The sequence below is a fragment of the Cucurbita maxima genome, unplaced genomic scaffold (genome assembly GCF_002738345.1).
Source record: "Cucurbita maxima cultivar Rimu unplaced genomic scaffold, Cmax_1.0 Cma_Scf00018, whole genome shotgun sequence".
Taxonomy (NCBI): Eukaryota; Viridiplantae; Streptophyta; class Magnoliopsida; order Cucurbitales; family Cucurbitaceae; genus Cucurbita; species Cucurbita maxima.
In genome coordinates, this window is record NW_019272034.1 from 4,286,616 (window position 1) to 4,300,892 (window position 14,277).

Below are 14,277 nucleotides of genomic sequence, written 5' to 3' on the forward strand. Positions count from 1 at the left end.
AAAAAAAAAAAAAAAAAAAAAAAGGAATTCTTAGTCCTTGCCTTGTTCTTATTTTGTTTTTAATAACTAAAAAAACAAAAAAAAAACAAACAAGTTCATGATGTTTTTTTGTCTATCAAACCTTTGTGTCTGAAGGCCCAACCACGGCCCATGTGCCATACAAAAATATGTGGATCATAAGGAATATATATATATATATATGTAATTGTATTTATAGAAAAATGTAATTACTTATCCAATTATATTCTATCAAATTTATATGGTTGTTTATATATTTATCTTGTTCAATCGTATTACGAATTTTAATAAAATGCTTACTTACTGTGAATTAATTAATATATTGAGTATGAGACGTAAATTAGATTATAAATAGTGAATCATATCATAAAAATAAATGAAATGAAAGACAATAGAGTACATATATTTTTTTTGGAAAATGTGACGTGACCATATAATAAAAATGTGTTGATTATTTATTAGCCTACAAAATAGGAACCACGGATTTTACTTTTACACCCCCACACTCCTCTCGTGTTCCCACTAAATGCTTCCATCTCTCCTCTCCTCTTGTCTCCTCCTCCTCATTTATTTATTTATTTATTTTTAAATGTTCATTTATTGATTTAGTTCTATATTTTTTAATTTGTTCATCTTTTATCTATATGTTGTTAATTTTTATATGCTTTAATAAATATTCCAGAGAATTAAGCGTTTTCATCTTTATTTAAAAAATACTTTAGGAAATTTATTGTAATTAAAAAAAACCCATATATAAAAATAAATAAATAAATAACCTAAATTCTATTATTAATTTTTGTCACATGTTTTATATTTAAAGTAAACAAAAGTTGTGAAGAAAGTAGAAAAAGAAAAAAAAATTAGATTAAAAGTGGGCTTCGACATTCAATACTTCCAAAATATTGGATCTTATTAGCTTTGTTTTATATTTTTAATTATAAAATCTAAATATCATTTTCATAAATAAAAACTAATATATATAACTTACAAACACATGCTAAAAATATTTTAAATTTAAATGATTTGAAACTAATATATATATATATATTGACGAATTTTCCTTATAAGAAGGTTGGTATTCTCCAAAAAATTCCACATTAACAACTCTTATTACTGTTAGACAAACACGACTCTCTACAATGGTATGATATTGTCCACTTTGAGCATAAGCTCTCATGGCTTTGCTTCACACCAATGGAGTTAGTATTCCTCACTTATAAACCCATGATCATTCCCTAAATTAGCCGAGACTTTCATCATTCAACAATTACATCCATTGTCGATATAAGTTCTTCCCTGTCAATATATAGTTCTACTCCACATACACCTTGCATAATTGTCATGTCAATGTCCTTGTGAAACATACCATGAGGATGAATCATCTTACTCGATGAGAGAACGCAATGTCATCATACGATCTACGGACTTTAAGCAGGCCACCTCTATTAGGGTACTTATGTAAAGATGGTCTGCATTTAGGAGAATCTTAGCTACGATTATAATAAGTAGAACTATACTCATGTTATTAAATTCCTCAGACATTAATTTTTCTAAATCCTACCTTTTTTTTTTTTTTGAAATTGTAATTATTGTAATATAAAACACTTTGTTTGGTATATAATTTGGAACAAATATATATTTTAAATAGATAAAAAATAATGCAATACGTAACCATTTCATTTGTAATTATTTTTACGTAATCATCATGATTTCATTTTTTTAAGGATAGAACTTTACATTTTAAAATTAATATTAATATTTAAAAATTATATATTAATAAAACTCACTCCAACTAACCCATGTCATGTGATACTCAAGAGTAAAGAATATATATTATTTTTCTTTACGTCGGGGCAAAATGGTAATTACACACTACAGAAACACAGCATCTAGGTTAACGTGTGTTTCGATAACGACGACAGAGGAGGGTAACAGAGTAATTTTGCAAGATAAATACGTGGAAACTCAAAATTGCAACAAAAAAAAAAAAAAAAAAAAAAAAAAAAAAAAAAGAAGAAAGAAAAAGAAAGAAAAAGAAAAATCCTTATCCAAAAATTTGGAAGATAAGCGAAAACGGGAAAATTATAGTCAGTAATCGAGTTATTTCCGTTCCATCCTCATAATCCAGACCTAATCCCCAATTAATTAGCCTTTAATTTAGAGATTCAAAATACTAATCCACTTAAATCAATCGTTAATTATCCTGGATAAAGTCCAAATTTAAACAAAACCCACTATCCAAATCCCGAATCTTACCCTCTTTTCTCTCGATTCTTTGGATCAAATGGATAAAGTTTAATCCGAATCAGACTGCCCCACTTCTCCCATTTTCTTCCTTTCTTCCTTCTTTATATGTCTCCTTCTTCCTTCTAATTTTCCTTCTCCCTTTCCCTTTCCTCCTCATCTTCACTGTTTCTTCTTTTGATTTTGGGTCTTACTTTAAGGATTACAGGTGGGTTTCGTGTTCTTCCTTGTTGCCAACTCGATTCTGCTTCAACCCAGATTGATTTTGAGGCCATTCTTTTAGTGGGTTCTTCCATTTTTTGCTTTTGATTTCTCTCCACCATGGCTTGTTCGTTGAAGACTGGTCTCTCTGTTTCCGGGCTCAAGGATAACTTCCGTTCTTCCAAATCGTCTGTGATTTCTGGGGTTTGTACTGCTAATTTAAAAGGGTCGACCCAGAAGGGGTTCCCTGTTTTGCGCGTCGATTTCTTGGGGAAACCTGTCGTGGTTTCGGATCAAAATGGTGTTAGAAACTCGAACCCTAAATCCCCAAATGTCCTAACCATCAATGTAAGCCCCAGATTTCGTCTTTGTAATAATTCCCAGTTTCAGATTTAGTGTCTCTTTGATAATGTTGTGGTGGGTCTGAAATTGATTTGTGGTTTCAGGCACAGGCTTCTATCTGTATTGGGCGAAGTCAGAGATGGTGGGAAAAGAGCTTGAAACCTAACATGGTGGAGATCCACTCTGCGCAAGCCCTCGTGGAGGCATTGCTTGATGCTGGTGATAGATTAGCCATTATTGACTTTTATTCCCCTGGCTGTGGAGGTTGCAAAACCCTTCATCCTAAGGTATATTATCTTGTTTGCTGCTTAAGTTCTTGTTCTAGTTTAAGTTTAGGGTTATGCATTAGGCATCAATTTTGAACTTGGGATTCTGGGATTTTGCTGATTGAATCCATTTCTATATCAGATCTGTCAACTAGCTGAGTTACACCCTGATGCAATTTTTCTCAAAGTTAACTTTGAGGAGCTCAAAACCATGTGCCAAGCTCTCCATATACGTGTTCTTCCCTTCTTCAGGTTCTATAGAGGTGGAGAAGGTCGCGTTTGTAGCTTTAGCTGTACAATCTCAACTGTAAGAACAATGACCAGATTGAACACAAAGAAAAGAATCTCCATAGCTAGAATCTAATTCTTCCCATATTCCATTTTGGCATTGCAGATTAAGAAATTCAAGGATGCATTGGCGAAACACGGAACCGACCGATGTAGCATCCTTCCAGCTAAAGGATTAGACGAATCCGAGCTCGAACGGTTAGCAATGGCGGGTGAATTATCATTAAGTTCACCGTTACCATATCTCAAGGAAGGAGGAACATTAAAGGATCTATATTCTTATAGTTCTTGGGACACATCAGGCAATAAAAGGGAAGACAATCACCTGATTCTTAAGGTGTAAAGCTATGATAACACTAAGCAAATTGAAAGATTGTTAGTTGATGAATTCTTTTGTTTTTGAGATTGTTGTACATAGTGAGGATTTGGGGTTTGCCCCATAAGCAAGGCCCTCTGGTTTTTCTTAGTGTGTGCCTTGCTTCTCTGCATTGCCAATCTGTTGTAAGAACTGGAATTGGCTGTCTGTTTCAGTTTTCTAATACACAGATCATGCTTTTGGTTGCTATTCGATTCTTGTCTTCTCATATGCTTTTGAAACTATATGGAATGGTTATTAGGGAGCTCATAGATTCTGATGAAATGGGTATGAATTTGGTTCCATCAAATGTGAAGTAAAGAATCAGATTCCATGGAGAATGGGAAGTTGTAAAGCATCGTTCACGGTTCAACGTTTTTACTCACCGATCTTAATGGGGAAAAGAGCGATAACTACCCAAATCAAAAGTCCTATGCCTAGAATTCATAATCTAGATTTGGTTAGTATTTTGTTTCGACATAGTTGTGTTACTTACTCTTCTAAGAGTGAAAATTATCCCCACATATCAACACGAGTCGTTTTCCCACAGACCAAAACGAGTTTTATCCTAGCTCATATGTATCTTAGGATTTTTTTTCTAAAGGTCACTAACATCAAACTACACTTCAAATTAAAAAATGTATCGAATCAATTCTTTTTAGTGAATAGACCTGATCGCAACTTTGAATATGGAATTCAAAGAGATCAAATAAGAAATGATACTCTAAATCATAGAACTATAATGAAATATACAATTAACCAACATTTATCAAATTTGAAAAAGGGTCAGAAAAAATTATTTGTGGAAACTGAGAACAAAATACACTTATTGGTATGAGTTATCTGTCTACATTTTTGTTTTTAATAAAAATAAAATATTAATTTTTAGAACATATATTTATTTAATTTAAATATTTAATTAAGATTTACCATCTAATTTTAATTTTAAACTTTTATTATTACTTTTTTTAATAGTCGTAACAAAAGGTTAAAAACGTAGTTTTTTATATTTACATATTTAAAAATTAAAAAGTAAAGTAATCTCACACAACCGGAATCGACGCCGTCCAGGTTGTTCCACACAAAACAATAACAACACACGTGCTCCACTGGTCCCTCCAGCTTCATTATTATAATAATAAAAAAATATATATATATATGGAGACTTGTGGGTCCCAGCTATACCCCTAAGTCGTGGAACTGACGTGGATTAACGACATTCCAACTCATCATGACCCCACATTTAAGCATACCCTTTTCCTTTGTGTCGGTCATCTTCAATATTCTTAATTTATCAAATATTTACATAATACACTATTTGTAAAGTTAATTACATAAATAATATATTATAAACTATTTATTTACCATTATTGATTGCTATTTTATCAAATTTTTATATTATTAATATTTTGTCTATTTAACTTTAAAAAAAAATAACGATATTTTATCATTTACAAATATCTATTTCAATTATTATATTAAAATTTTGAAATGTGCGTCCAAAAACATGATAGGGCATTCAAGAGGAGACCACTAGGAATTTCGGCAAGGGTCTACTACTAGTACTTGATTGAGGACACTTCTTCATTTTCTTTTTCCACGTTTTTTATTAGGCTACGGTCAATTTCTTTGAGTATCGGTCCTGTGATCATACTCTCCATATGGAGTGCATTATTGCTTTCATCTCCTTCTCTTGGACAACGTCTTCGAATCGGTAGAGTCGGGTTTCTTGTTTACCCATAATGGATAAGTCACCCCACCAAGCAAGCAGTCACAGACAATACACTATTTTAGTGACTAGACACATTCACACGACAGCCACTTTCTAAAATCTTCTAGAAAAAATAAATAATGTAAATGACGATTGAATAGATGATAAAATATAATAAGAAATCAATATTTTAACTTCGATTCAATACTTTATGATATTTACATGTGATTTAAATATAAATATATTAGACGAAAATCATTCCCTCAAAGATTTTATAGATTATACTTTATGTTTCAGACAAATATGGAATTTTTTCTATAGCTCTTTCACTTTATTTTATTTTATTTTTTTAAGAATTTTCGGGAGCCTTGATCTTATGTTTAGTCATTGTTAGGAAGATTAAACTTTTACCTTATTTCTTGAAAGTAAGTTTGTCTAACCTTTAATTTTGTTTAATTTTATTATCGAATATCTTCGATGTTTAAATGAAACCGTTCATTTCCTACCTTAATATGTTTCGTTTAGAAAAAACTTGAGGGGTTTTGTGAACACTAATACTCCTTTGAAATGATAAAACTATATTTTTCTTCATTTTAATGCATTTTCTCAATTTAAGTATGCTAAATATATTAGATAAAATGTTCATTGGTTCATATATTTAAAAAAATAACAACATGTAATGCATGTAATAGCTCATCAGAGTAGTAAATCAAGTTATTATAATTGATATTAGAGAAAAACGTCTTATAATAGAATTTAGTTTGGAGAGGAATCAAGACAAAAGTTGGTCAGACATGACGGAAGATAAAAGAAGAATACATGAATCAATCGAGATAATATTGGAATGATCTTCAGACTTATTTTAATCCAATCATTTAATTAATTTGGAGTATTCGACCTTCCTCTTAGTGGCCCTAATATTGCAGCCGCTAGTTTTGTAGTTTTGGATTTTTGGGCTACCTGATTGCTGCTACGAGTTTGATCCCTTCTCAATTTGAGATGGGCAGTGATGATCATGCCCCAATTTTAGATTTCTTGTTGCATCATGGGTCTTGGCGCTGGCCTTCTAATTCTTTTGGAGCTGTTGCAACTCTCTAATTTGGTACGCTCAATTGTCCTGCCCTTGTTTGGGCCTCTTTTCTGTGGTCATGGGAGCTTCCTGTTCTTCACAACCTTTGGTAGTAAGCATTCAAATTTCCATTGTTCCAATTCAAACGCGGCCGTGATATAAAAAGAGAAGTCCAAAACCTGCAAATCGGATGCCAAAACCCTGCCATTCCACACATCGATTACACATATTTCGATGTGCCCTCCTGCTCTGGTTTTCGTAATCCCTTAGCTTTATCCCTCTTTTTAGTCCCATTCAATCTCCCGCTTCTTTCTCACACCCATTTCTTTCTGTATTTCTCGTTTGAATTCGAAAAGTTCCGATGGGAAGGCGCGGATTGTTCGATCTTGAGAGGCATTTTGCATTCTATGGCGCTTATCATAGCAACCCAACTAATATTTTCATCCATATTCTCTTTGTTTGGCCAATTTTCTTCACTGCGCTCATGCTCTTCTACTACACCCCCTCTTTCTATTCTCTCCCCAAATGCCCTTGTGGGTTCAACACTGGCCTCGTTTTGAATTTTGGGTTTCTCTTTGCTTTCATTTATGGCGCTTTCTATGTACTTTTGGATAAGAGAGCTGGATCTTTGGCGGCTTTAATGTGTCTTCTCTGCTGGGTTGGAGCTAGTGTGTTCGCTTTTAAGCTTGGCTACACTCTTACATGGAAGGTGAATGCCCTTTTTTCTTCTTTTGATTCTCGTTTGTTTGTTTTAATTGTTTCACAGATCTTTAAATAGCCCTATTTAGGTTGTCTGGTTTCTGCTTGAGTTTGAATATTTGAACCATTTATGTAACTCTGTTCCCTAGAGCTTTATTAATTCTTCCGACTTTATGGTTGTTGTGGAATTTATTGCTCCTATTTATTAGTTGAATTATGTTGGCAAACCGTTTGTTCTTATAGAACTATGAACACATATGCTAGCTCTTATAAGGCCTTATTTCTTTTTCTTTTTTGTTATTCAAGTCTGGAAAGATTGTGCTGGCAAATTGTTTGATCCCAACGATGGCAGAGTGAACTATAAATAGATATCTCAGCTGTTGTTTAGACTTATTTTTACTGATCAGTTGCCCCACTCACAATTGTTACTGATCTTTAAATGTTGTAGCTAAAACTGAATAGACATCACCTTTCCATTTGTTTATCAAATTCGTGTAACGTCTGTGCTTATTATCAACACACTTTTCTAGCTATGTTGTTTATAAAAATAAATAAATGTTGGTTTCTGGCTGCAAGTAAAGTAAGTCATGCCGCATGCCTAAGAAATAGTTGGGTTGGGTTCAAATGACACTTTAATTTGGCAGTGAGTCTTTTCTTGATTGGTTTATATTACAAAGATCTTCTTAGAACACTGATTGATGTTGTCCTTCCTTCGATCCAATGTGTCCTTTAATCATCCTCGTCCTCTTGATGCTGAACTAAGCTAAACTTAGATAGACATCAATTTTGAAGGGATTTTGAGCCTCTATCTAAATTACTTTTGTGAGAATTATCTCAAAGTTTTTGTGTTTGATCCCACGTCGGTTGGGGAGAGGAACGAACTATTCCTTAAAAGGGTGTGAAAACCTCTCCATATTAGACACCTTTTAAAAATCTTGAGAGGAAGCCCGAAATGGAAAATCCAAAGAGGACAATATTTGATATCGGTAGGCTTGGCCTGTTACATTTTGTGACTGATATTTGGGACGAGATAGGTTGCAGCTTTTGAGTGTTGGACCAGCTTGGAGATGAGATTCCTTTTAGATAACCTATGGCCACCTTTTTCCAAAAGTCTGCACCAGTACATAACATGATTGACATTGTATCTCTTTCTTTTTTGATATCGTCATAACTTGATAGGCACAACCCTTTTCGAGTTTCTTCGAGGACTCGATGTACTGTGATCCCCTCATTTCACATCTGTAAACTTTCGAGTACCACTTGGATCTATGTAACATGTTCAAATTATTGCAGAATTTATAGCTAAAGCTGGTTATTTTGTCATCTAATATATCAGGTAGTGTTGGCTGCACAGTTGTTCTGCTGGACAAGTCAGTTTATTGGTCATGGAGTATTCGAGGTAACTACTTAGTTAAACATCTCAAACCTTAAACTTGTTTTTCAAACTTAATCGCTCATGGACGTTGCTTTTTGGTTTCACTTGGAAGAAACGAGCACCTGCTCTCATCGACAACCTTACTCAAGCTTTTCTAATGGCTCCATTCTTCGTTTTGTTAGAGGTAAGCTTTGCACAAACCCGTTATGGTACTGTTGTAACACTTTCTTGACATAGCTGTACAGCCTATAGAACAGATCCTGTTCGACCTATATAACAACAAAATATTCAAAAATGTTATTAATTCGTTATCTATTTACAGGTTCTTCAAGCTTTATTCGAATACGAACCGTATAAAGGTTTTCATACAAGCGTTAAGGCAAAGATAGAAGCGGAGAGGAAAGCTTGGCAAGACAAGAAAGCAAAAAAAAGCTCTTAGCTTGAATCTCTGTTCTAACCATATGCATAGAATAATGTATACACATACGTATATGAACGAGTATTCGACACGTTCGTCGTAACTATCTGATTTTGGTTCGGTTTGTGTGGAATTACCTAACGGAGAGCTCCGAATGTGTTCGAAAATTCCAGTGAACAGAGTTTGAATACTATTTGTATTTGAATAAAATTAGAATGGCCCTCTTCAGACAATCCAAATCTGGGAATTGGTTTTACATTCTTGTGTTCATATGGAAAGAAACGGTGCCGTATAAGTATGAGAATATTTTATTTTTGTGCATTTTTGCTAATAAAGTTAATTGTTTTACATTATTATTTAACATCTCTTTTATAATCATTTTATTCTTAAAAAGCAGGTGGTTTTATCCTAAAGTATTCCCCTTTACTTTGTCAATACTTGAATTTTCTTCTTATGCTAAATGTTAATTTAAGTAATATAATACTATATTATATAATTAACATGAAGTGTAAGTACCAAAATGTCCTTGGGAATATATTCTTAATTCCATCATAATAACTTAATTCCATTATAATAACAAATGTAGGCAAATCAAACAATGAAACGAGGTTGGAGGTTATCATCGTGTCAGCTACAACCAGTTTTCTTCGGTCAACTATTTATAATATGACAAATTAATCTAGGTAAAAAGACTAAAAACTCCTTATTAGCTTAGTAGTTGAGTCTATTACTGATAGACTATCGTTTTGAGCGAAGTTTACCAATGACAGTAGCCTCTCACTAATAGTCTTCCATCACAGTTGCAATCATGGTTGAACATGTGTTGTTATACTAACGTTTCAGTGATTGTAGTGTATCATTGAGAAACTATATGCATTGTTATACTAGTTTAATCTAATAAAAATGTCGTAATGTCGATACTTAGCTCATGGGTTACCATTGTGAGTGAAGTCTATCGCTCATAAACTTCAATTATAATTACAATTATTGATGATTAGGTGTTGTTATACTGATTTATTAGTGATGACAGTCTATCGGTGATAGACTCTTATGTTTGCCCTTAATGTATTTTGTTCTTCTTTCTTGGTCATTAATGAAAAGTAATAGACCACAACTTTGGATGTTTGATCATATAATTTGAACATAACCAAGTGAAAATCATCATTAAAAAAGATTCAATTAGAGAAGAAGAACACGATAAAATGAAACAGTGAGGAAGAATAAGAACCGACACTGGTACTTCTCCTTTAAAATAAGGGCAAAATGGGAATTCTTGTGTCGTATTTAAAAAAAAAACAGATTTATCAATCACGACTCAGTTTTTTCACGCGCATGCTTCAAATGTTCAAACTAGGAATTTTAAATTAGGGTTTTGATTTTAAGCTTGTATTGCTTTTGTCTCTTTTTCTTCGAAATTTTAGTTGAATTGTTCGAATATTAATATTCCCCACAACAATATCAATTCTATGTTCCGTGACTCGATTTTTTTTACATGTGTGCATCGGACGACCCAATTAGAGTTTCCAAATTACAATTTCAGTGTAAAGCACGTACATACACTATTATAGGCCAATTTCTTCGAAATTTGGGCTGAAATAATGGAATTTTTACATTCCACGCAACAATGTAAAAAATATTGACCGCAACTCAGTTTTTCACGCAGCGTGCTTCAAATGACCAAACTAAGTTTTTAGGTTTCGATTTTAAGCCACATTATTTTCATACTCACGATATTATCATACTAGACTAAATTAAACGATTCCAATCGATCCTGCAACCGTGCCAAAGAACGGGAACTCATATGGAAACTTTTGTTTCTAGCGTAACTATGGTCAAAAGTAGGTTAAAATAGTTGGGCATGGCATGGCGAGGCGTGCCACGATGAGTGAAATAGGAAAGTCAGTTAAGCAGAGCATATTATTTCATGGAGCTTCACTTCACTTCATGTTTCTCATTCTCCTCCCCTTTCGCTCCATCAAATCAACTTCTCACTTTTCTTCTTTCTCCTTTCTTTCACTTTCATTTCTCTCTCTCTCTCCTCTTTCTCTCTCCTCTCTGTAATCTCTCTGTTTTTGCTTTCTTCTGCGAGGATCTCTGAGTTTCTGAAAAACAAAACATGGAAGAAAACAGGACATGTCCTGTTAATGAAGAATCCCAGATTGTTTTGCCGCCTGGATTTCGGTTCCACCCAACTGATGAAGAGCTTATTTCTCATTATCTCTGCAACAAAGTGGTGGATTCCAATTTCTCTTGCAAACCCATTGGAGAGGTTGATCTCAACAAGTCTGAGCCCTGGGATTTGCCCTGTAAGATCGAAACTTTTTCATACCCTTTTTATATCTCGCTTTAAAATCACTGATTTTGTTGGTTTTTGTTGAAGGGAAAGCGAAAATGGGAGAAAAGGAATGGTATTTTTTCTGTCTAAGGGATAGAAAATATCCCACTGGTTTGAGAACGAACAGAGCCACTGAATCAGGGTATTGGAAAGCCACTGGCAAAGATAAAGAGATTTACAGAGGAAAAACCCTTGTGGGTATGAAGAAAACTCTTGTTTTTTACTGTGGAAGAGCTCCAAAAGGTGAAAAATCCAATTGGGTTATGCATGAATTCAGATTAGAAGGCAAACCCTCTTCCATTAATCTCTCAAACTCCGCAAAGGTACGAACTTTTTGCTCTGTTTACCCCTCAGAATCGTTGAAATTACAGAGCACTCTGTTTTTCTTTTTGTTCTGCAGAACGAATGGGTTATTTCAAGGGTGTTTCAGAAGAGCTGTGGAGGGAAAAAAGTTCATATTTATGGGTTAGTTAAATACGGTTCTTGTTCTTCAGCTCTGTCGCCATTGAAGGATTCTTCGTGTTCTTCATCTTCATTCAAGATCAAACCAGTTTCAGAATCGCCTTACGTGCCCTGCTTCTCCAACTCCATGGATTCTTCTCAAAGAACCTTACCCAAAATCACTGATTTTCCTTTCAGTTTCTCTTCCATTTTCCCAAGAAACACAAATCCCAATTCATCATACAATCCACAGTTCCCAAACATGGGTAGAACATTCAAACCAGAGGGAGAAAAAGGGTTAATTTATGATATGAACAATGAAATCTGCTCTGTTGTTTCGAATCTGGAAATGGGTCGATTTCCATTTGAAAATCAAGAGAATCCATCGGGTTCAACTGTGGCATTGAATCCCAACATGGTGTGGAATTACTGAAGAAAATTCCAAATCGATGCCATCATTATTATTATGTGTAAATGGAGTTGGCTTTGGTGCTTTGAAAGTGATCTTGGAGCAGTACTTTAATGGCTTCCGCAGCCATTGATGATGTTATTATAAAGATAATGGATGGTCTCTATCTCCATCTTCTTCTTTCTTTTTTTACAAGCAGACATAAGTATGTGGATATTCGCTTTCATATTCAGATCTTTATATGATAATTAAGTAATTAGTGCATTAGGAATGATTATGATTAAGTCTTGATTAAATTTTGTTCTAATCTTTTTGATGTTTATGTTATATGAGACATGTTAATTTGGAGTTGATGGTTGTTTTTAAGAGCCTAATTAACGTGAATTTAGGAGGTAAAATTTTTTTAGCTTTTTTTATTTTTTTTATTTTATTGTCAATATATGAGAATTTATTTATATAGATTATTATTTTTTATTATTTTAGAAAAAAAATATTAATTAACGTAATTTTTTAACCTTGAAAAAGGTTTTTTTTTTTTTTTTAATTCAAGAATATTTTTAAAATAAAATATAAATTTTAGATAAGTGTATTTATTATATATATATTTGTAAGTTTAAGGGTTTTTATTATTGGAAATTTTAAAAAGATATTGTTTTTTAAGACAAAATGGAAAGTTAAGAGTATTTTTATTAATTTAGTCGATAAAATATTTGTGTAAATTTCGCTCACATATGTGATTGTGATCAAATTGGATGGAAGACGGATCAAATATGTTTGTTTTTATTTTAAATGAGGAACGTTCATGGAAGAAACATGGAAGATTACCAAACGGATTCCCGTTTCTAGTTATTAAAAAAATAAAAATAAGTTGAAAAATAAGAAACAAGAAACAAAAACATTATCAAACACGTCTTAATTTCTTGTTTAATGTGAGATCCAACATTGGTTGAAGAGGAAAAACAAAACATTCTTTAAAAGCATCTGGAAGCCTCTCCCTAGAAGACACATTTCAAAACTATGAGGTTGACGACAATACATAATGGGTCAAATTGGACAATATCTACTAAAGGTGAACTTTGATTGTTACAAATGGTATTAGAGGGTAGACACTAGATGGTGTGCCAGCGAGAATTTTAAAACCTCTCTCACGTTGGTTGGAGAAAAAGAAGCAATCATTGTAAGATTGTGAAAACCTCTCTCTAAAAGATGCATTTTAAAACTGTGAGACTGATAACGACATGCTATAGGTTAAAACGGATAATATCTACTAACGATGAGCTTGAGTTGTTACGTTTACCTTTAGATGTTCACACGTTGTCATTGATGTGGACGTATCGTGACTTGCCACATGGCATTGCTATGCACATCTGGCTATCAAGTTCATTATCACCCACCAAAACTTTTACAAGAAAATGTTCCACCCCACCCCTTGAATTCTTGAGTTGCAAAATTTACTCAATTATTTAGGACATTTTACCGCCGGATGAAAGTCCCACCTCAGCTAATTTATGATTTAGGGAATGATCATAAATTTATAATCAATGAATACTCTCTCTATTGGTGTGAGGCCTTTTGAAGAAGCTAAAAGCAAAACCATGAGAGTTTATTCTAAAAGTGGACAGTATCATACCACTGTGGAGAGTCGTGTTCATCTAATATGGTATCAAAGTCCATGCCCTAAAATATCAAACAAATGACTCTAAAAGAAAAAAGGAGTTAGACTCAAATGCATAGTAAAAAATGACTAAGACTCCAAAAGAAAAAAGAGTCGAGCCTCGATTAAGGGTAGACGTCTCAAAGTGGATAATATCATATCATTGTGGAGAGTCGTGTTCATCTAACATTTACTTTTAATCCATTTAATTTTATTCTTTTTTGTTTGGGTGGGAGATCAAGGTTATCCATATTTCCATGTAAAGAAAATCCCATTACTTTTCTACAAAGTTGATGTGTATCAAGTATTATAACATAAATAAACTTTGCATTTTGGATTATAATATATAGTTTCAACCGATTAAAATACAAAAATATTTTCCATTAAAGTGTATGGTTTTTTTTTTTTTTTTTTTTTTTTTTTTTTTTTTTTTTTTTTTTTTTTTTTTTTTT

General features: G+C 33.1%; 3 protein-coding genes across 4 annotated transcripts; all 3 read left to right on the top strand.

Annotated features, from left to right (window-relative positions):
* The first annotated feature begins 2,370 nt into the window (after positions 1-2,370).
* Positions 2,371-3,924, top strand: LOC111493357 (thioredoxin-like 1-2, chloroplastic). The gene is made up of 4 exons (XM_023143035.1): positions 2,371-2,811; positions 2,910-3,092; positions 3,214-3,378; positions 3,466-3,924. The coding sequence occupies exons 1-4, from the start codon at positions 2,584-2,586 to the stop codon at positions 3,700-3,702; spliced, it is 813 nt and encodes a 270-aa protein (XP_022998803.1). The 5' UTR covers positions 2,371-2,583; the 3' UTR covers positions 3,703-3,924.
* A 2,487-nt stretch (positions 3,925-6,411) lies between these two features.
* Positions 6,412-9,219, top strand: LOC111493360 (uncharacterized endoplasmic reticulum membrane protein YGL010W-like). 2 transcript variants are annotated; one of them, XR_002719995.1, is made up of 5 exons: positions 6,412-7,203; positions 8,530-8,592; positions 8,681-8,752; positions 8,891-9,087; positions 9,133-9,219. XR_002719995.1 is itself a non-coding variant. In XM_023143039.1 (4 exons), exons 1-4 carry the CDS (start codon positions 6,856-6,858, stop codon positions 9,005-9,007), a joined length of 600 nt encoding a protein of 199 aa, XP_022998807.1. In that variant the 5' UTR covers positions 6,412-6,855; the 3' UTR covers positions 9,008-9,219. The 2 variants fall into 2 exon arrangements, 1 of the variants encoding a protein (XP_022998807.1); XM_023143039.1 differs by having other exon boundaries at positions 8,891-9,219.
* A 1,736-nt stretch (positions 9,220-10,955) lies between these two features.
* LOC111493183 (NAC domain-containing protein 100-like) lies at positions 10,956-12,472 on the top strand. Its single transcript, XM_023142828.1, has 3 exons — positions 10,956-11,292; positions 11,367-11,644; positions 11,722-12,472. The coding sequence occupies exons 1-3, from the start codon at positions 11,103-11,105 to the stop codon at positions 12,193-12,195; spliced, it is 942 nt and encodes a 313-aa protein (XP_022998596.1). The 5' UTR covers positions 10,956-11,102; the 3' UTR covers positions 12,196-12,472.
* The last annotated feature ends 1,805 nt before the right edge of the window (positions 12,473-14,277 follow it).

Bases quoted from the DNA above. Each gene is read 5' to 3' on its own strand.
- LOC111493183 (XM_023142828.1), top strand. From the start codon at position 11,103: ATGGAAGAAAACAGGACATGTCCTGTTAATGAAGAATCCCAGATTGTT. The intron at 11,293-11,366 runs GTAAGATCGAAA...TTTTTGTTGAAG, and splicing joins TGAGCCCTGGGATTTGCCCT to GGAAAGCGAAAATGGGAGAA. The intron at 11,645-11,721 runs GTACGAACTTTT...TTTGTTCTGCAG, and splicing joins ATCTCTCAAACTCCGCAAAG to AACGAATGGGTTATTTCAAG.
- LOC111493360 (XM_023143039.1), top strand. From the start codon at position 6,856: ATGGGAAGGCGCGGATTGTTCGATCTTGAGAGGCATTTTGCATTCTAT. The intron at 8,593-8,680 runs GTAACTACTTAG...TTCACTTGGAAG, and splicing joins TTGGTCATGGAGTATTCGAG to AAACGAGCACCTGCTCTCAT. The intron at 8,753-8,890 runs GTAAGCTTTGCA...ATCTATTTACAG, and splicing joins CATTCTTCGTTTTGTTAGAG to GTTCTTCAAGCTTTATTCGA.
- LOC111493357 (XM_023143035.1), top strand. From the start codon at position 2,584: ATGGCTTGTTCGTTGAAGACTGGTCTCTCTGTTTCCGGGCTCAAGGAT. The intron at 3,093-3,213 runs GTATATTATCTT...TTTCTATATCAG, and splicing joins GCAAAACCCTTCATCCTAAG to ATCTGTCAACTAGCTGAGTT. The intron at 3,379-3,465 runs GTAAGAACAATG...TTGGCATTGCAG, and splicing joins TTAGCTGTACAATCTCAACT to ATTAAGAAATTCAAGGATGC.